At 37.8% G+C, this 19,830-nt stretch overlaps 2 protein-coding genes across 2 annotated transcripts; both read right to left on the bottom strand.

Annotated features, from left to right (window-relative positions):
- Positions 1 to 2,489: 2,489 nt before the first annotated feature.
- Positions 2,490 to 10,642, bottom strand: ubl3b (ubiquitin-like 3b). Its single transcript, XM_079479892.1, has 6 exons — positions 10,096 to 10,642; positions 9,632 to 9,774; positions 5,816 to 5,924; positions 5,570 to 5,656; positions 5,327 to 5,404; positions 2,490 to 4,087 (listed from the first exon to the last, which is right to left on the bottom strand). Exons 2-6 carry the CDS (start codon positions 9,665 to 9,667, stop codon positions 4,035 to 4,037), a joined length of 363 nt encoding a protein of 120 aa, XP_079336018.1. The 5' UTR covers positions 9,668 to 9,774; positions 10,096 to 10,642; the 3' UTR covers positions 2,490 to 4,034.
- A 272-nt stretch (positions 10,643 to 10,914) lies between these two features.
- On the bottom strand, positions 10,915 to 19,827 carry slc7a3b (solute carrier family 7 member 3b). The gene is made up of 12 exons (XM_079479891.1): positions 19,725 to 19,827; positions 16,965 to 17,374; positions 16,578 to 16,739; positions 16,165 to 16,339; positions 15,170 to 15,288; positions 14,862 to 15,084; positions 14,480 to 14,619; positions 14,298 to 14,400; positions 13,987 to 14,219; positions 13,621 to 13,787; positions 12,592 to 12,700; positions 10,915 to 12,409 (listed from the first exon to the last, which is right to left on the bottom strand). The coding sequence occupies exons 2-12, from the start codon at positions 17,332 to 17,334 to the stop codon at positions 12,264 to 12,266; spliced, it is 1,947 nt and encodes a 648-aa protein (XP_079336017.1). The 5' UTR covers positions 17,335 to 17,374; positions 19,725 to 19,827; the 3' UTR covers positions 10,915 to 12,263.
- Between the last annotated feature and the right edge of the window lie 3 nt (positions 19,828 to 19,830).

Below are 19,830 nucleotides of genomic sequence, written 5' to 3'. Positions count from 1 at the left end.
AACAGAGAGTAGTGCATTTCAACATGTACTCCTGTACAAGCTTTCCTGTAACTCAGTGGTAAGAACATTGCGTTAACAACGCAAGGTTGTGTGTTTGATCCCAGGGGATTGCACATACCTATGTATAAATGTATAGGATAATGCAATGTAAGTCGCTTTGGATAAAAGCGTCTGCCAAATGCTTAAATGTAACATGTAAGATATATAGCACTCTATATAGGTCTGGAAGTTCTCCTGAGTTTTAATTGATCAAACCGTGACGGAGCTCAACATCCACTGACCATCTCCTCTATGTCTTAGAACGTTGTGTTTACCCACAGGGAATACCCAAGTCCAACAGAAGCATGAGATTTAAGCTGTGAGGCAGCTGCTCAATCGCTTCCACGGTTTCTTTCCAATCTCCCATGAGACATCCTGCTAAACCATTAGTGGTGCTTTTTGTTTAAGTTAACCCAAAGCTGCAGCGTGTCTTTACATAAGGCTCACAACCTGAACTCATGTAGGTTAAGTATGTTTTTTCAGCTAATGGGTAGAAAATCGACAAATCTCACACTGACTATAAAAGAGCATGATACCGTTTAATCAGATGTGCCATTAGTATACTTAATTTAAATTGAAAGAAACCATAGGCCTACTTTAGACTTCTTTTAATGTAGTCCTATTTCTCGGAACATTTCTTTTAAACTATAGTTGGATTAAACCGTTACACTTAAAATATTGTTAAAAGTACATTTTTATAAACTAAGAAATTCCATGCAAATGTCAACCTCAAGATAAAACAAAAATTTCCAAAGGTTTTGACTATACTTGTAGGTCCAGTGTCAGTGTTTGGTGGTTTAAATAAGTCTCTTGAAAATGTTAAAGCATTTTTTGTTGATGTTGTATTTAAATCATAGTTTTGCATAATCCGATTTTTGTCACATCCATAGGAGTCCATATTCCTCATAAATGGGCATGTGAAAATTTAAACAAAACAACAATTTTGTCATATTTATAAAGAGCCATCCCTTCTCTATCTGTTGGGTATTATTGCTTCTGGTTTGTGCATTTTAATTTACAGATATCCTACAAAATAGGAAACTAGTGCATAGAGTGCCGATGCATGGTCTTGACTCTATCATCAGGGGTTTAGTAAAATATAAACAAATCCTTCAATATATTGGTATACATTCTCTGATAACTTATATTTCAAGTTTGGACTGAAAATGTCACATTTATTACAATTCAAAAGAATTGCCCAACTGCACTGTAGGTGAACTACTTGAACTTTGTTGTCATACTGTATGTCCTTTCATAAGAATATACCAACTAAAATGAACTTATGAACTATAAAAACAATCAAATAAACTGATAAATGTCATTAATGAATATGGACAATATTTAAAAGACAGAAGTTTCTTGTATTGTTTACTAGACTTTTTCTTCACATTGTTACATTTTTGTCCTACACTGACATTTCTGGGTGCGTATAATGCTAGAGTATATCATTCTTTTTATTGTTGATCATTGTATAAACATATCAGGTTGTTCATTCTCTATTTTTCTAAAGAGTTAACATATTAACATATATGCATGGCTCAGTTCATAAGGAGAATCATGCACAGTTCACTACAAAGCAATTAGGAGTTGTTGTGCTGGAGTAAGTGCAGTATATTGGACAGCTCTTCCTTCTCAAAGTCTCTGCCAACCACAACTGGAAACCTGGACATTTCTCAACAGTAACGTTTAGTCATGAAAGCATTTTTCAGACACGGTGTGCAAAATGCATCAAATGAGAAAAGGTCTATAATAAATTAAAACATATTGCAATCATAAAAGGAAGGCATAGACGTAACTGGCCACGCTACTTTAGAAAGGTCACAGGAAAATGTTAAAGGCCATAACAAAGACTTCCCACAGTTCCCTTGAGTGATCTCAGCAGGAATATACAGGTAAGTAATACTAGTGTTTATGCTACCTCGTTTACTTCAATAACTGCTTAAGAAAATGTTAATTGTTTAAACACAAGACCAAGCTCGTAATGTTTGATTCGACTGGGTTCGTATCTTCAGGGTGTATGTAATGAAATACACTTGAGTGGATCACGCACAGCGTGATGGCGTCACGTGCCTCTTAAAGAAGCGGAATCGCACTGCCCTCTAGAGGCGTTTAACCAAATTGCTGCTGCTGCTTCATTTACTGTGTTGCCATCAGAAATATAATCGGTGGTCAAATTTAATACTCAATGTTAAACGTACTACAGCATATTTAGGTTACTGAGAACGTACTATTTTGTTGGCTGTTTTTTATTTACAAAAGGTCAGCGTTAGGTGAAGCACGCACTGGCTGGATAACAATGGTGAATCATTTTGCGCATTAGTTTATTTTGTTGAAAATATGCTTCCGCCGTTAAATATAGTGCCTGGCAGTGCGCAGTAATCCACAAAGTAGTGAGTTATGTGAACAGGTTTTCACAATGCTGGGACGCTATATTGTATTGATACGATCATCAAAATAAACAGACAAAATTGAAATATTGAAACTACAAGGTCCACTACAGTTATATTTGAAAAGTTTTATTAATTTATAATACAAGATTTCGGTTTATTTCTATACATGTAATAATTTGTAGCTAATTTTAAAGCAGTGACAATGATTAACACACTTGCAGTAAGTTGGCCATTCTGTTTCTGTGGACTCCTCATCCACAACCACTGCATCTTTTCAAAACAGCTTCATCCTCTCTCTCGCTCTCTCTCTCTCTCTCTCACACACACACACACACACACACTTTACATGAGTCGGCCATCTGAAAAGCTCCCAACCATACTCGGACAAGATAAAAATGACTTACAGAACACCATTGTTAATATTATTTTCCACAATCAAAAGGCAAACATAACAGACAAGCTTACAAACATTGGGAAGTAAAACACATTTTGTTTTCTTCTGGCCCAGTGGGGACCCATTAGGTGTGGTCCTCCCTGCTCACATCTTCACCCCAGGAGCACAGCAGGGATCCATGAATCCATAACACTTATCATGAAGGCTTTCCAGCCGAGCTGCTTCATCTACCCAGAAGCTTTTTGGGAATTCCCTTGTATTCTGCACATCCGATGGCAGTGACCGTCCCTCAGGACGCTTGATAGTAGATCATTCGGACAGATCGCAAGCACTGACGTGCGCTTAGATGTCGGCAGATATAGATGCTATCCAGACTGGGCAAGAAGAACAGTTTGTGTCACTTTAACATCAAGCACATTTCATCAACCTTCCCACATGCTTCTTCGTTGGAGATGATGAAATAAATCTATTCAAGTAGACAGAACGAATAGTTTTCAGAGAAGGCTGGTATACACCCAGGGTGTGGAAACACTAGACTATGGTCATGCACAGGTGTTGACATCGAGAGTCCCGCGACTGACAACCACCGATTGGTCCTAAGGACAAAGGCATACAAATAGGTGGCAATGGCACAACGAATCAAATCCATCAGTGCTTAAGATTCCCATCTGTACACCAGACTGATCCTCAAACTGGAGTTCTCATTTATCACGCTTCTCTCTCTCTCCTTCTGTTTGAGGCAGACTGGGAAGATTAAGACTAACACACACCGCAAAATTGTGACTTCAGATAAAGAGCCATGTTAAGTGCAATCAAAAGTTTGAGATTATGACGCATATTAAGCCTTGTCCAGTGCCAAAAACCTGCTCACACATCCGTTTACATAATTTCCTTTCAATGATTCAAATATTTCCACAGTTTCATATTTTCAGAATAGGCCCGTAAATAAATGGCCATGTTTTACAAAGCAAAAAGTAATTTTGGCAACAAACGGTGAAAAACAAACAAAGGCAAACATGAATAGATTTGATGAGCTTGGCACAGAAGAGTCCCCAGCCACTACACAAAACAAAAACACTGAATGAAACTAGTCACTCTCCCTGGAGCTCATCTGTGATCATCCAGAATGCACATTGGTTGGTGATGAGCACACCGAAGAGGGAAGGAGGAGGAAGAGGAGAAGGAGGTGGGGAAGGTTTGTCTTCTGCGATTTACAGCAGCAGACAGCAGCTGCTTTCTGTAGTCTTCTCCCTGTTCCTCTGGCCTAAGAAACAAAAATATTTTTGAAATGGGAGACCTAAATGCATGCTCGCAAGAGAATCAAAACATTTTTTATATATTTGAACATAAACCTGCAGGTAATATAGATGCTGACCCAGATGTGAAGGCTAAAGGTAAAATTTCCCAATGGCAACTTTTATTACATAGAATTAATATTTGTACTATTGGTTGAATTACTACTTAGATAATTATTAAGGCAAAATGTTATGCTTCATAACTTGTTAATCACTTTAAATAAAGGTATTTCAGTATTGGTAGTAAATTGTAAACTTATTTCTCATCCCAACTAAACAAGCTTTAAATTCACTCTAACAGTTTCATAATGTACATGTATAGACCATTTAATTGGACGCGCGCACCTTCACTTCAGGTATGTGTTTGTTTATCGTGTGTCTTAGAAATGATTTAGTCAAAACTTGTATTTAAAGAATTTAAAGACATTTTAAATTTTCATTTAAAGAAACTGTTTGGGACATTTAGGGTCTGAGCTTGGTATCGCAGTCTAAATTTAATATATTGGAGGGGCAAGTTTAGCCAAGTAACAATTCTTCTCAGCTTCTTTTGCTTGTTATCAGAAATAATCTGCTGGCACTCTATTAATTGTGAATGTGTTTTAAAGTTAAGGGCAGAACGCACGCATGTGCAGTAACGTTTATATTGTTGCTTTGAAACCATCTATACTATACTGAAACTGTGCCTGAAGTTTAAAGTCTATTTTGATTTCATTTTTCAAGATTTTATTATATTTTAATTTTATTAAATCAACAATTTGAGTTTTATTGGATATTCATTTTACTTGATTACTTGCTCACTTTTAAGTAAAATACTTTTAACTCTATTCTTTGCGGGTGTGAACCGGAAGGTATGTCACAAAAGCATGCATGTGCAGTAATGTTTGTTACTTTAAAACCGTTTATAGTAGAGAGGAAAGTTACAGGCATCTTATAATACAGGTCATATTGTTTTGACTGCGCTTTGTGTGACGATGAATCTCTGTGCCAGGCCTCTAATATGAATGTGTGTCCTGCATCCTAATAATTCCTGCCATCAGCCTGAAAGATTAAAACCCCTGGAGCCAGTTGCTACCTGGCAGGAGTCCTCACATAACTGTTATGCCTTTGTCCTTAAAAACAAAAGTGCATTGAATGGGAAAGACAAGGACATTCAGCTGCTGTATATTTGGAGAAATAGGAACCTTCCAAAGACACGCATCAGCTCTTACCATGAGAATTCGGCTCTGGAAGTGTTTCTCTGGCAACCAAGTGCATGACAGTTGTTCGGCCAGGGGGCAACTTTAGAGCTGTTGAACAAAAAGATATATGCTTATAATTTGCAAATACCCTAATTCCCGAAGTAAATCCCACAGCTTCGTGTCTTTACCATATAAAGGCAAAATCATATTTAACAGTCTTGGTGTCTAAAGACACTGTGAAATGAGTGTAAAAGCATTCACAGAGTTTCTCACCTTCTAGTGTGACATTGCCATGGAGGAAGCGGCCCTGGAAGATGAGCCTCAGGATGCTTGGGCTGCTCACATGCTCTTCCTCCCAACCTAAAACAAGTCATTACATTTACTTCAGAGAAGAAAAGAGGCTCATATGGAAGTTATCTTTTGCCCACAATGTTTCAAAATAATCAGACTTGGTGTTGCCTATATGTACAACAATTAATTTCATATTCTATTTATTTCTCAATTGTAGAAACAACTTACCCGCCGGCCAGTTTTCAAAGACATGACGAGCGACGTCTGTAGCGGAGTCATTAGGAGAGAAGATGAAATCCTGTGTCTTCCCACTCACAAGAATGAGCCGCAGATTCACCTGTAGCCAATTAGAGCAAAGAAACAAATCAATATGTGCCCTACAACATGTATCTGTTGTGGCATTTTCACCAAACAGACCTTAATGACCCTTTAGTTTGTCTCGCCCCACATGACATGACCTGCAGAGGTTTCTGTAGAACCAAACATTCCTTTTAAATTAGATTTATGTTCAGCTATAAGACTCTAACAATCTGCTACGGTCTTAAAAGGTTCCTGAGAAAACATAATTCAGGATGCGGCTGAGGGGAAGCGCTGTTGCCATTTCCATGAAGCGATGAACCCCCCTTCCTAAATGCCCCATCACCCTAATGTGACAACCCCAGGTGTCCCATAGAACCCAGGAGTGAGTTATTAAATTTACATGGCCCATGCATAACCTCTTTTGTAGCGGGGGGCGAAGACAGCAGGGTGGATTAGCGCAATGGATTCGCTCCATGAGTCAGATTAAAAACAACAGACAGACACAATGCCTCTGCAGGCGACATTAATAACACCTCATGCTACTGCCACAAGCCAACACACACACACGTCATGCCAAAATTTAAGCATTTAACAGATAACATGAATTTAAAGGGCAATAAGGATTTGCTGAACCAATGAAATTTTTATTATCACAGGGTGTGTTGTAAAAAAATATATATATTTAACAAATTAAATTCAAATTTATTTCTACATTTTTGTACGGTTTTAAAGCAGCTTTACCTAGACAACAGAAATAAAAGTAGAAATGCAGTTTCATTAGATCCACACACCTAGCCCGAAGTTAACTTCCGGTCAGTATTTGTTGATCAGTCTGGCTAGTTGATGATAATATAACTATTTTAGTTGTATTTATTTTATAATAATATAACATTGTTGTTTTATTATATAATTAATGTATTAAATAAACAATTTGTTGAATGGTCGAGTAACTTGTTGGAGTTTAGCCAAGTAGCAGATCTTCTACTGGTAACCCAAAATAATAGTGGAAAGACATTCTTTTAAGTTGCTAGCTAATGTAATTTATTTAATTAGCTTGTTTTCAGAAATTGTCCAAAAAGACCTGATTCTTTGCAGATGTGTCACAAATTTAAGTTTGGCCCACAAAAGCATAGATGCACAGTACAAAATTATTATCTTGCTGTTTTAAAAACCTTTATACATGTTATTATTGTATTTTTCCTCAATACGACGCACATTGACAAAACGTTTGTAAATGCCACTTGCCATTCATTTTTTTGTCCAATAATAACTGGAACTGCTAAAAATGTATGGCACATGTACATGATCAAGAAACATAACAGTAACACAACAGCTTGATAGAGCAAGTGACGATTCCACCAACTGGCATGAAACTTTCTCTCATTGGCCCCCGGGCACCATGCCATCTTCAAGCTTGAGTCCTGATTTTGTAAATTAGATATATTCATTTTTAATACATTCTCTAAAATAAGCAGCATCATAAGACTCACTGTCAAAATACAGAAGGTACACAGTGTGCCACTACATCAGCCCTAATAGTTTCCCAAAAACTAAAATCGGACAAGGAACTTTGTATGTCAAACTTGGAGGAGAGTAACTTGGAGTATCCAAAGAGTCACTTGTTCAGTTTTTTTCTTCCAGGGTTAAAACTTCCCTTTTCCCCTTTCATGGTTTTCAATGACTGCAATTTAAACATTACATCATCCAGAGTCTGTGTGCGGAGCTTGGCCGAGGCTTAATGCTTTCGTTCAGAATCAGATGGAGAAAGAGGGTGGATCTAAGAAAGTGAGCCAGTGGGTCTTGGCTGCGCTGTGTTTAAACCCACATGCTGCACAGGACACAGAACTTTAGCAAAACAAGCTTCATGGAGACACTGCAACCAATGAGCAGAGCACCCTTAACATTTTTCGGAGAATGTGGAAATGAAAAAGACGAGTTCCTCATTAAGCGCCTGTCCAAGAACAGCACAGGACATTTGCCTATTCTCAAGAGAATACTTGAAAGCGCACAAAAACCACATTCACAGTCTAATGTAAACATTATGGTGGTGCCAGCTCACCAGCTCACAGTGGGAGGGGGTTCAAGTTTATATTCCACCCCACTGTGACAGCGGTCCAGGTCATGACCCAAATACTGCTGGCAATCAACATGACAGGAAAAGGACGACCTCTTCATTCCCTCACAGCACGTGCCATCTAAAGCTTTGAAACCAGGGCCCCCCCCAATACCCTAACCCCTTGTAAAATCAGGCTCCTGTGCTGAGGGCATGTGTAATGTAGGGCACCCCACCCCCATTCTGACGCCCTCGGAAATATTCAGCTTTCACCTAAAGGGATCTAAGAAGAGAACAAAGAGATCGAACCGTGTTGGATGACGTCACGCCAACAGACTGTTTACAAACACTAGGCCCCCTCCCCCCCAATAAAGGCACGGAAAGCCTTCAGCCTCTTCCCCTCGCTAATCGTTGGATTAGAGCGTTATCGACAAATCTGTTACTGGTAATATAGACAAGAGGGCATAACACACAAATAAGCACCTCCTGGTGCCCCAGTTTTGAAACACAAAATATCCAATCTGCCTAAATGCCCCAGAAACAGTATGTAAACACTTCTATAATCTCACAGCTTATACTTTATGCATTGACATTAAACATGTTGCTTATAATTTCACCTCCTGGCAAAAAATAAGATCTTTAAGTCTTCACCATTTGCAAAAACAAACAGATTTCAATAACAAGTTACAAGCCTCAAACAAACATGAGTAGTGTGACTGTAACATCCAGCACATGGTCCTCCAGCACTTCATTTTATAACTTAAACAAATATAAGGTATGTTTGTTTTATAAAAATCATTATTATTATCACATTCACTTTCTAAATGTATTACAAGTATTTCATTTAATTTTTCCATTTCCTGAGAAACTGCATTTTGGAAGGTCAGTGGCGGTACTGCACAGAATCAGGATCCACGTAATAGAAAACATCTGCAAAAACCTTTTGATCTGAAGTAAAGTTAAAATGACCTATGTGGAGAAACATATTTGAATTAAGCATTCGGATGATTTGATTCAGTTTTTCACAAAACACGAATTAAGGGATTTCTAAATTACATACAAAGCCAACATTGCTTGGTAGGTGCGAATGATGTGAAGTGGGTGACGTGTTTGACGTCCATTCGCAGCCTTCGCGCTACCTGATTCACGTCTTTGCATTGACTTTGTACGTAATTGACAAATCCCTTAATTGGTGTTTGGTGTGAACACAGCATTAGGGTGTGTAGATGATGACAGTTATATGCCTACAAGTTATATTCAACAGACTTTGTTAAGTGTAAGTCTTAATCGACACCTACGTGAAGATGTTTTTTGTGACACTCTAGCAAAAATAACGCTGTGAGTTATAAAGAACGAGGAACGCGATTAAACAACTTTGGTGGGAACACCGCATTATGTCTCAAGCTAAATGCATGTTGTAAACAAGAAAAAGGGAAGAAAGATTTTTCATCAAAATCACGAGGATTCATTATCATCCAAAATAATAACCATAGGAACAAGTGTTTTGGTACTTTCTGTTCTTTTTGATGCAAGACCACAATAGTCACCATCCACTTTAAATGGGTAGAAAATGGGATGGGAAAGCAATCCTGGACATTCTGCTAGCTAACAACTTACTCCACAAAAATACGATCAAAAAACCCACTTCAACTCTAGGGAATGGCTGGTTTATACGTTTCACATATACTCACCATGTCTGTATCTCTCTGAGAGGTCATGGCTGTCATCTGAGGTGGAGGGCAGTCAGGAATCGATGGGTGACCAGCAGTAGGAGGGGAGCATAAACCCAGCACAAAGACTCAGTATGTGACTTTTGCCTCTGTACTATGCCGTGCTAGGCAGAGAAAAGCCAAAGTCAATCATTCACAACATGTCACACAGATGTGTTTACCATACACAGTTCAGTGGTTGACTTTGCAGTCACATTAGTTATTTTAACCTTAAATAACAGACTTTACAAGGAAAACGCAAATGTTTACATAGCTCAGATGATAAAACATTCTTATAACTTTGATATAAAGTTAGCAAGCAAGCAGATCGACCACCTGAAGGATCTGTATGGCTTGTAAAAGATTATGTAATGATAACAAACACACAGCCTGGTGTTTAGACGGGTCAAGCACAGAGAAAAGGCACAAAAACAAACATCACACACCTTCGGTCCGCTTAATTCAGTCAAACGGGTGCTTGTTGTCTCACACGATCGTCATTATATACCTCCCAGATATCTGTTCTGAGAAATCCTTGAGTTCACCTGATCAGGCAACAAACAAGACGAGCTCGTTTTCAGACCCGAAGAAATAACTGCCAGTCCAAGGTCAAAGATGCATCAAAATGACGATTCCCATCGCATTAAGACACGAGACGTGTCTAGAAATGGGAAATGTCTGTACGAGCAGAGAGACAGTGCGCGCGTCCGTTGGCCTCAAGCTGGAATAATCTCTGACTGCGGCAAAAATAAAGAGGAACCGACGGCGACCACGGATCGTTCGCGATGTTTCCAACGACAGCTTGTGATCGGTTCAGAATCGGGCTTCCGATCGTTAGGGGTCGTATGATCGTCCAGGGCCTTTCTCCTATATGATGGGTTCATCCATCGTTCAAGCACACCAGAGGTACATTAAAATCACTAGAAGCGCTGCGAGCAGATTAATGGCTGAGAATTTAAAGATACCGGAAGTCAGCTGGGCATATATGCAGGAAATGGAGAGCAGGGCGTTATGGGATATGTAGTTGTAAGGCAGATCTCCATTTTGATCACAGCTAGATGTATGGCAGTCATTTCACAGGCTGTGTGGGGTTTATGTATATTATGTAAACACACATTTGTTTGCGAGTTTAGGAAATGAAAGCGTATATATAATTCATATGTAAGTATTTTAAATCAATTAAATACATTTCCAAATAACTTAAAGCCAACTACTGCGTTAGATGTTTTTACAATACAATGATTAAAAATGTGGAAATTAATATACATTTTTAGTACATTTTTGATATATTTATTGATAACAAAGGCACATTTAGGCTATTTACAAAAATACACATAAACAATTTAACTTACAATAGATATGCATGTTCCATTAACAATAAGCAATACTTCTAAAATATGTGTCAGTCACATAGTAGTAAGCCATGTAAACATCACTGAAGTAGAAAACCATTCCTGTGCTGTCCAGGAAGAAGGCCGACTCTCTTTAAAGATAAAAGGCCTACTACTGACTGATACATCTTTGTAACAGATATGGTTTTTATTAACTGGAAGCAGCATTGTGTAAACATTAGCTGTAAAATTCTGTAGAGCCAGCGAATCGTTATGAATTAAGATATGTAAAATAACTTGATACATTCTGCTTTAATGTAGCCTACATGTAATGAAAATATAATGTCCCGGTCAACAATGCAAAAGCAACCTCAGTAAAATGCCATAATCTCATGTACAATGTAATCCCTACCATGACCACATTTTCATAAAGAAAATGTATAGTCCTATGTTTTCACCAAAAATATTATGTAAACTGTTATCTTAAGGTAACAATTATCATTCGAATAAAAGCACTTAGATGCCAATGATAAAAAGATAATATGTATCCAAAGTTCATCACCCAAGTAAAAAAATATTCAGTTAATGAAAATGAGATAATGTCAACCATTTCCTCCCACTGGTACATAAATACATTTAGCCAATACATAATCACAAAAATACATCACAAAAATAAATATTTTACTTTTGAAAATATAAAACTCCTGACAAAAGGGCAGTTCTAAATATATCACAAATATATTCTATAATCTTTTCCCCATTCATGTCAAATTTATAAAATGAAGTACAATGACGTTTTGAATTCAAAACAAACAACACATTGTTTTAAATATAAAGTGAATTCAGGTTGATTGCAATGCTTTTTGACCTCAACCTGAATTCACCCTACTTTCCCAAACTATTTCTCTAGAACACAATCCCATTCACCATGGGACAAGAGTCAACTTAAATGACCAGAAACACCCACAGGCAGAAAGATACCCTGCACACACACATTTTCTTGTGCAACAGTAACGCCCCACCTCTGATCTGGTAACAAAAAAAAGACTTCCCCATAAAGACCTTGTTCGACTAGATAAAATACTGTTCACACGTGTTTGTTACAGTAACATTATACATTGACACAAGGTAAACAATCAGAAATAAGATACAGTTGACGCACTGTATAAACACTTTTGTCAGTTTTTAAAGCAGCCTTCAGATAAAATATGTGCACATGTGAAACTCCTGCATGTTACAAAACTGGTTGTAACATGGCTGCCTTACCAATCTAGTTTCTCTTCCTAGGGCGTGCCGCCTTCAACTTCACTCTCATCTTCGGTCTGATAGAAAGGTTTTTTTCCTTGCAGAATGGGCTCAAATGTTTGCCGAGAATTATTCAGACCTTCGGAGCTGTTCCATATACCATAGGCAAAATAAACAAGAAAACCTAAAAAGGAAACATTGAGGTCAAGATCTGTAACATAACAGTAGTATGGAAAACAATTTACCAAACAATAAGATCATAATTATCATTAAACCCCATGATCACTATTTTAAAACATTATTCTAAATATTTCTAAATAACAAGTCTAATGTTAGCATTAATCGCAAGTCTATGATGTAACTCACCAATAACCATCCAAACTGTGAAACGAAACCACGTATATCTGTTGAATAGCATCATGAGGTAAATATTTACAAACATACTGACCAAAGGCAGAAAGGGGAGAAAAGGAACCTACAAAAAACAGAATTAATATAAACACAATGAGAGTAAGCCTTCAGAGAATACCTCCTAAAAAACAACCAATCTGTTTATGGGCCATTCAATAGAATTCGTGCAAACTACTGTCCCACATTAAAAAAAAGCATTCAAGTATTCCAATCTTAGTTGTTACGAAGATCCTTCAATTATCTATTGAAACCCACAATAATTTTTAGAATATCAGTAAACTTAATATATATAAAAGCATAATTTATTGGGTACTTTTAATTGGGAGATGTGTGTCTCCAAACCCCTAAATTTCAACTTATGATATATATATATATATAAAATATATTTTTTGCATTTTGTCCATTGTTGGTTTTAAATATATATTTTTGAAATTTAAAAATTTATTTTATATTTTATTTACGTAACAAAAAGTGTCCCGGATTTTTTTATGTCACTACCGAAACCGTGCATGTATTAGTCCATTGTGATTTTAGCCGTACCCCTCCATTTTGGATCAAGAATCATTACTGTGTCCCTCTCTCTGATTAGCTACATGGTGATCTGTCTTATCATTTTGAAGTAAAAGTGTTCAAAAGTGTGAAAATCTGTGAGTAACTTTGAAAAATGTCACTGCAATTAAACTACCTTTTTTGGGCGTTATTCCATCCAATTTAGTTTTTAGGTGTGTACATCTGTTTTGATCTGAGCATGTGTTGATTAGCATCTTTGAGGTAGGGTCAAAACAGTCACGGCCAAGAGGTATCACTGGGTATCATTGTTTAAGTAGTGACAAAAATAAATTTCGTTATTGAGAAAAAGGAACACTTAATCCTTCATTTGGGTAAATAAACAAACTCAGTTTCCAACTCAGATTTTGCACCAATTCTGTAGAATGGCCCATAGACTAAATATCAGTATAACATAAAGTAACAAAAAGCCTTTACCTTAAAGGTGAGAACTTCCTTGCTCTGGGGCTGTCTCCAAATAATAAAGATGAAGATGAAGGACAGAAGAGTTAGCACAACAACCACCGTAATATGAACAGGGCTGCCCTTTCCCACTTTCTCTCCGAACACCGACAGCACCACACACAGCACAGTGAAAAGCACAGCTGGAAAAATACAAGAAAAAGTGATCATCCACTTGTTCAATGCATGACCTCACTAAAGAGATGATGCGACGAGAAGAGGAAGTTAAAATTATTTGCGATTTCCTGAAATCGCAAATAGACTGTTGCTACAGGAAATAAATCTGTATTCATAAAGAGATCATGAACCAGATGAAAGAAAAGATAGGAAGGAAATGCTTACAGATGATGCCTGTGGCAGAATAAACAATCAAGCCCGATGTCATATTTGGCACGTCACAGCTAGGCTGCACCAGCAGCCTGATAAGAAACCTCTGTTTAAGTGGTGTTGTCGCTAGCTCCTGGCCAGACTCATCTCCACTGTCCACATCTGCCATGGCTGCTTTTGCCTCCAGCCTCTGTATCTCCATTGCCCTCCGGTCCATACCTCTGGAGCTAAGAGTGCCTGGCTGATATCTGTGAACAGTGAATTTAGTGTAGTTTTAAAACCGAGAATGTTCATGAACACTACATGTATGGAAAACATACACTTACCGGAGAATGAGTATGCACACAGCGACGAGAGTGTATGCAAGCAGGGTCCCAATGGACATCAAGTCCACTAAAGCATCGAGTTCAAACAGGAGGGCCATCAAAGCTACAGGTAGAGATTATGGAAGTCAGACACAATAAAGTAAATACAGACAGTCTTATTATGAATTAGGTTGCAGTCGTACCTGCCATTATGCCAGACACGATGGTGGCCAACACAGGTGTCTTTGTTTTCTTGTGTATGCGGGAGAGGGAACGGAAGAGTAAACCATCCTCAGCCATAGCGTAAATCACGCGAGGCATAGGGAACATGGAGCCCAATAAGCTGAAGACCAACATAAGCATATATGATGAGGACAATGAACAAACACAGGCATAACATGATATAATTATGATGATTTTAACCGATAACAATAGTCTATGATGGAATTTACAACCTAGTCTGTAAAAAATGACAGAGAATTTGTGCAACGTCTCGTCCCGCCCAAAACAGGGTGTGACTGTTGCTCAGAGTCATATCTGATTGAACAGCCTTCTCCTTTAACCACAAATCTATGTTCAACATACCTGGTGGAGAGAGCACAAAGGGAACCCACAGCCACTAAATAGCGTGCAGGGTCCCACTGTATATAGCTGAAAGCCTTGGGAAGAGGACTCTTATCGTCCAACAGGTAATAGGGTATCATGAGGGTGAGAGCTGCTGAGACTCCAAAGTATGCAACAAAGCAAATGAGCAGAGAGGCCACTATGCCTATTGGGATGGAACGCATAGGATTTTTGGCCTCCTCGCCTGTGAAACCGGGAATGAGAGGTGGAGTGAGAATTTTGACGAGCAAGACATACTGGTTTTAGGTGATTAGTTTTGCATGGCTTACTCGTAGTAGCGATACAGTCAAAACCCACAAAGGCATAGAAGCATGTGGCAGCACCGGAAAGGATTCCGGTTAGACCGAATGGAGCAAAGCCGCCCGAGCCAAATTTTTGCTTGATTTCTCTAAGATTCAAAAGAGATCAAAACATTACACATTTTGGGTTCATGAATGCTGAAATTCATTTAATTCTGTATTTTCTTAGGGTACATTTACATTACATTTACATTTAGCAGACGCTTTTATCCAAAGCGACCTACAAAGAGTTCAGGGAGCAATAAGCGATATGTCATACAAAGCGCGATTGTACAATAGGTGCTAATACAAAGTTACTAGTTTCAACAAAAGCTAGACCACTACCCGTTGAAAGAAGAGGGTATAATTTGTAATAAAAATCTGCAAAAACGATTGTTTTTAAGTCTAGTGTCTGTTGAATAGGAGTGACAAAGTCATCCAACAGCAATGTGAAAGACTGACAGCATAACAAGATACTTAAAAACTGTGGTAAAAATCGAGGTTATTTTCCTAAATGCATTCCTAAATCCTAAATATCATCCTAAATATTACTATTGTACTTCTTAATAGCAAATATATGAACTTGTTTTCTTTGCCATATATGAGATCTAAAAAAATACAGAGCATCTGTTTCCATTATCTTCAAATAAATGCACATTTTTATTTGAAATAGAAATATTCTTTTGAAATGATCATTTTGCCTAAACACACATCTATCTATAAATAGTAAATTAAAAAATCTGAATTTTTTTTAATGGCCTCTTAACTTTTTTCCGCGGCTGTATATTTTACATCAATTATAATATCATACTCATTAAGTTGTCATGTCATTTGCTTTTTAATATCTCAATAATTGTATTAACCATTTCATTACTTCCGACAATACAATCATCTCTGATCAGTAAATTACACTGGTCCAACTGACAAAGAAAGATTTCTATTGGTGTGTCTACTTCTAGGTCTAATAGCAGATGCGTTTCACTTACTGTTCTGTGAGCGACTTGTTGGTGCTGTTGATAAAATCCTCCACAGTAAGATTCCAGTTGGCAGTGTTGCCTTTCACAAAGCCTGATATGATGACAAATGTCAGAACCACCAGGTTGACTACTGTGAAGATCTTGTTGATAAGTGCAGACTCACTCACTCCAAATGCCAATAATCCTGCAGCGTAGGAGGTGAGAAGGAACAAATTCACACACAAATTCACCACTTTTGCATGGCAACTGTACTTTTACAAATGAGTATATTGGTATTAATAATTTGAGAATCGAAAAACAACTGTTCCCTTTTTATTTTCTGTGCCAGGAGACAATAACTCGCTTTATGAAATAATAGATGGAAGCGAAGCCGTAATGTGTCAGGTGATGAAAAAGTGTATCACAAGAAATAAAATTCTCACCAGTCAGTAGCATGACCAGGATGAGAGCGAACAGGTCTGGATAGTCAGCCAACACTTTTCCAGTGTCTGGAATAGACATGGAGTCTTTAAAGAAACCAGAGATCCTTTTCTCCACCAGACTGTCAAAAGTTGAACTCCAAGCTCTTGCCACACTAGCCGTGCCTGTGAAACAAAGTGAGACAGATGTCACAGGGATTAGATGCCTTCTGATCTCCTCTTGTATGTCAACAGCCCTTATTTTCCGGGAAAAACACTTAAACACATCTTTAATTGCATCTAATTGATCAAACTCTTGGACGAGCATACAGAATCACCTCTTGGGACTGATGGTTAATTTGTATACTTGAATGCAAAAGCACGCCATAACATTTGGACCCACGTGTTCACCTATCACATACGACAGAATCAGGTTCCATCCCGTGATGAAGGCCCATATTTCACCCACTGTGACATAGCTGTACATGTAAGCAGATCCTGTTTTGGGAACCCGTGCACCAAATTCAGCGTAGCACAGACCGGCAAGAACTGAAGACAGGGCTGCAATGAGGAATGAAATCACTATGGCAGGTCCAGCCTTTTCTCTGGCCACTTCCCCAGCCAGGACATAAACACCCGCACCCAGTGTTGCTCCAACACCTAGGGCTGTGAGGTCCAGCGTGGTGAGACATCGAGAGAAGCGGGTTTCATCCTGACTGGTGTCCAACACACGACGTCTTATCAGCATCTTCCCGAAGGAGGCCAGTTTATTATGGGTCATGATGACACGCGGTGAGGACACTCGAAAGATGCTGGTGGTACTAAAGAAAGCGAGAAAAACATAAGTGGCATTTTAGGGAATATCGCCTTTGTATATTTAAATCAGATTCATAAGCCTGATTTAGATGTCAAGCATATTGTTCGCATGGTGGAATAAAATTTGATCAATTAACTACGATACAAGAAGGATGCTGAGGTTTGCATTTTTTGTGTTTAAAATCTCCTAGTAAAAACAACTGTTCACATAGGCTGAAGAAAAAAACACTGATAAAATATTGGTCCATCTATTCGCTGCGCCAATGGTGGGAATATCAGTTCTGACCGACCAATGGCAGATAAGGGGAATAATCAGGAAATCAATCTGTAAACAATAATATTTTTTTATCAATTTGATTTGGCGACACAACTGTGGCAGAAATGCAGGCCTTTGCATGTTTCACAGCACAAAGCACTTGTTGAACAACTCATATGACCACTGGGCAGGTTTACCAGGAGAATTAACTGGTGAAAGTTTAGATTTACTAAGTTTATACACTCCTTTAATGAGTCAGATGTAGTACAAAAACTCAAAATCCCATATAGGGAGCATTGACATTGTGTGTGGATATAAGTCTCGGACAAGACCAAACTTATTAATTGCACTTTTGGCTAGATTTAAAATGAAATGAACAAGGACAACAACTAGGTCAACAGAAAAAAATGATGGGAGACAATTATCAAGGGAGTGCACACACGTAGAGCATTTAATATTTTATAAAGGTCATGCTATTGTGATTTCACTCTTTCCAATACAAAACACAAATAAAAAGACTTAAAGTTACACAGTTTTAAGATGGAACTGAGAAATCAGTTAAATAAAGCATACAAGATTTTTGTGTTTGCACATGCAGGTTTGTGTCCAGTGTCCAGTAGCTTGAGCAGTCATTAATATTTTATCAGCTGCTGCGGTACAACAACACTAGAAGTAAACCACCACCAGTCAAATTGTTTTGAATGACTAACTCTTGAATCCTTAAGCATTTCACTAGATTCTTAAGTGTATGATCTGATAAACTATAGAGAAGGAACAAGGATGAACATTTAAAAAAATAAGATCATGTGATCTAAACGTCGGTAAAGTACACCTCTTTCACGTAACTCCATGACATCACTACAAAGAAAACATTTCCTTCCACTAGTGGTAACCTGCAAGTAGTATGAGGGGCAATACGCAAAACCCACAAGTGGCGCGTCATACAGTAAAAAAACCTCAACAGTGATAAAATGTGTATGATTTGCATTGGTATTCGTATTATGAATTTTTTTGTAAGATATATTGATTATCAATTACCAAACTGAACACCCCAACATTTACTTGACTAGTCAAGAGGCTTTTTAACATGTTCATAAAAAATGCAGATATGGTACAGTCCCAATTTCTCTGCAGTCAAATAAAGAGTATATTCAAGCAATAAGTAACATAAATAACATTTAATCAAACAAAAACAAACTACATATAATATTTAATGCAACAGACAATGAATTTGCAGTGCTGTAGACTGTCATTGTGGTTATCTTTCCTGGCACCAGTGCGCACTATCGCTGGTTCAAGAAGATACAAACATTTCATGATTACACCTGAAAGGATGTGTAGTTTTGTTTTTAAGGCAAAGTTGTTAATTAACAACGTGAGCTGAAAAACTATAACTGTAAATATAAATCTTTATATGAGAGTACATCCAGTAAAGCATGCAAATTATGGCGTACAATAAATTGAAAACCAGAAGCACTAGCTCCCACACCCTGGTTCATATTTATAAGGAAATTGAATTTTATTAATATAAACCTACTCTACAGCTTAACATTAAGGATGCTTAGTTATTAAGAGCCACAGGATACAGACTAGAAACTAAAGATATTTGTCACAGGTATCGATTCAGTTGAGAATGGCATATTTGTTTACATCGGAAGCATAACTGACCTTTTAAACATTAATTACATTACGAATGCATAATAGAGAGGACATTGCATAGCGACAAATCGACATGTTTCCAAATAAATTCATAAAACTAGCAGCTTTTCAAAATGCTGTAGACCTTTACAATGATGTGCATGCCTTGTCTTTACCAACAATACAATATTTGAATAGGCGCATTCGTGTTTTTAAATGGATTGCAATGTTTTATTGGTTTTAATTATTTATTATACACAATGTATTACGTATACACAATATTGCTAATAGGGTTTAAATCATCCACATGTCTACAGGCTGCGCGGGCGCGCCAAGAGCACCACGAGAATAATTGTAAAATGTTACGTCCGCCTAACGTTTGATCTATAAATTATACCGATCATTTGTACTTGACCTTTCGAGGAATACGAATTCGGGGTTAAAGTCATAAATCCAGTTACCTTTGAAGATTAATCAGATTCCTGCCGGTTTAACTGACATGCGATGGTCGCGCGGCATGTCTTTATATCCTATACGGAAATACGAGCCGCGCAGTTGTTGACGTCG

Source organism: Barbatula barbatula (assembly GCF_947034865.1).
Source record: "Barbatula barbatula genome assembly, chromosome: 18".
NCBI lineage: Eukaryota > Metazoa > Chordata > Actinopteri > Cypriniformes > Nemacheilidae > Barbatula > Barbatula barbatula.
Note: the sequence above shows the minus strand (reverse complement) of the source record. Positions and strands in the feature narration are given on the sequence as shown.

What these genes read in the sequence shown, in the direction of transcription:
- ubl3b (XM_079479892.1), bottom strand. Translation starts at nt 9,667, where the DNA reads ATGACAGCCATGACCTCTCAGAGAGATACAGACATG. An exon ending in CTTTGAAAACTGGCCGGCGG is followed by an intron (nt 5,657 to 5,815) that starts GTAAGTTGTTTC and finishes GACTTGTTTTAG; the next exon opens with GTTGGGAGGAAGAGCATGTG. An exon ending in TCCAGAGCCGAATTCTCATG is followed by an intron (nt 4,088 to 5,326) that starts GTAAGAGCTGAT and finishes TTTGTTTCTTAG; the next exon opens with GCCAGAGGAACAGGGAGAAG.
- slc7a3b (XM_079479891.1), bottom strand. Translation starts at nt 17,334, where the DNA reads ATGACCCATAATAAACTGGCCTCCTTCGGGAAGATGCTGATAAGACGT. An exon ending in CCTGGTCATGCTACTGACTG is followed by an intron (nt 16,340 to 16,577) that starts GTGAGAATTTTA and finishes CCTACGCTGCAG; the next exon opens with GATTATTGGCATTTGGAGTG. An exon ending in TTCTGCCACAGGCATCATCT is followed by an intron (nt 13,788 to 13,986) that starts GTAAGCATTTCC and finishes GTATTTTTCCAG; the next exon opens with CTGTGCTTTTCACTGTGCTG.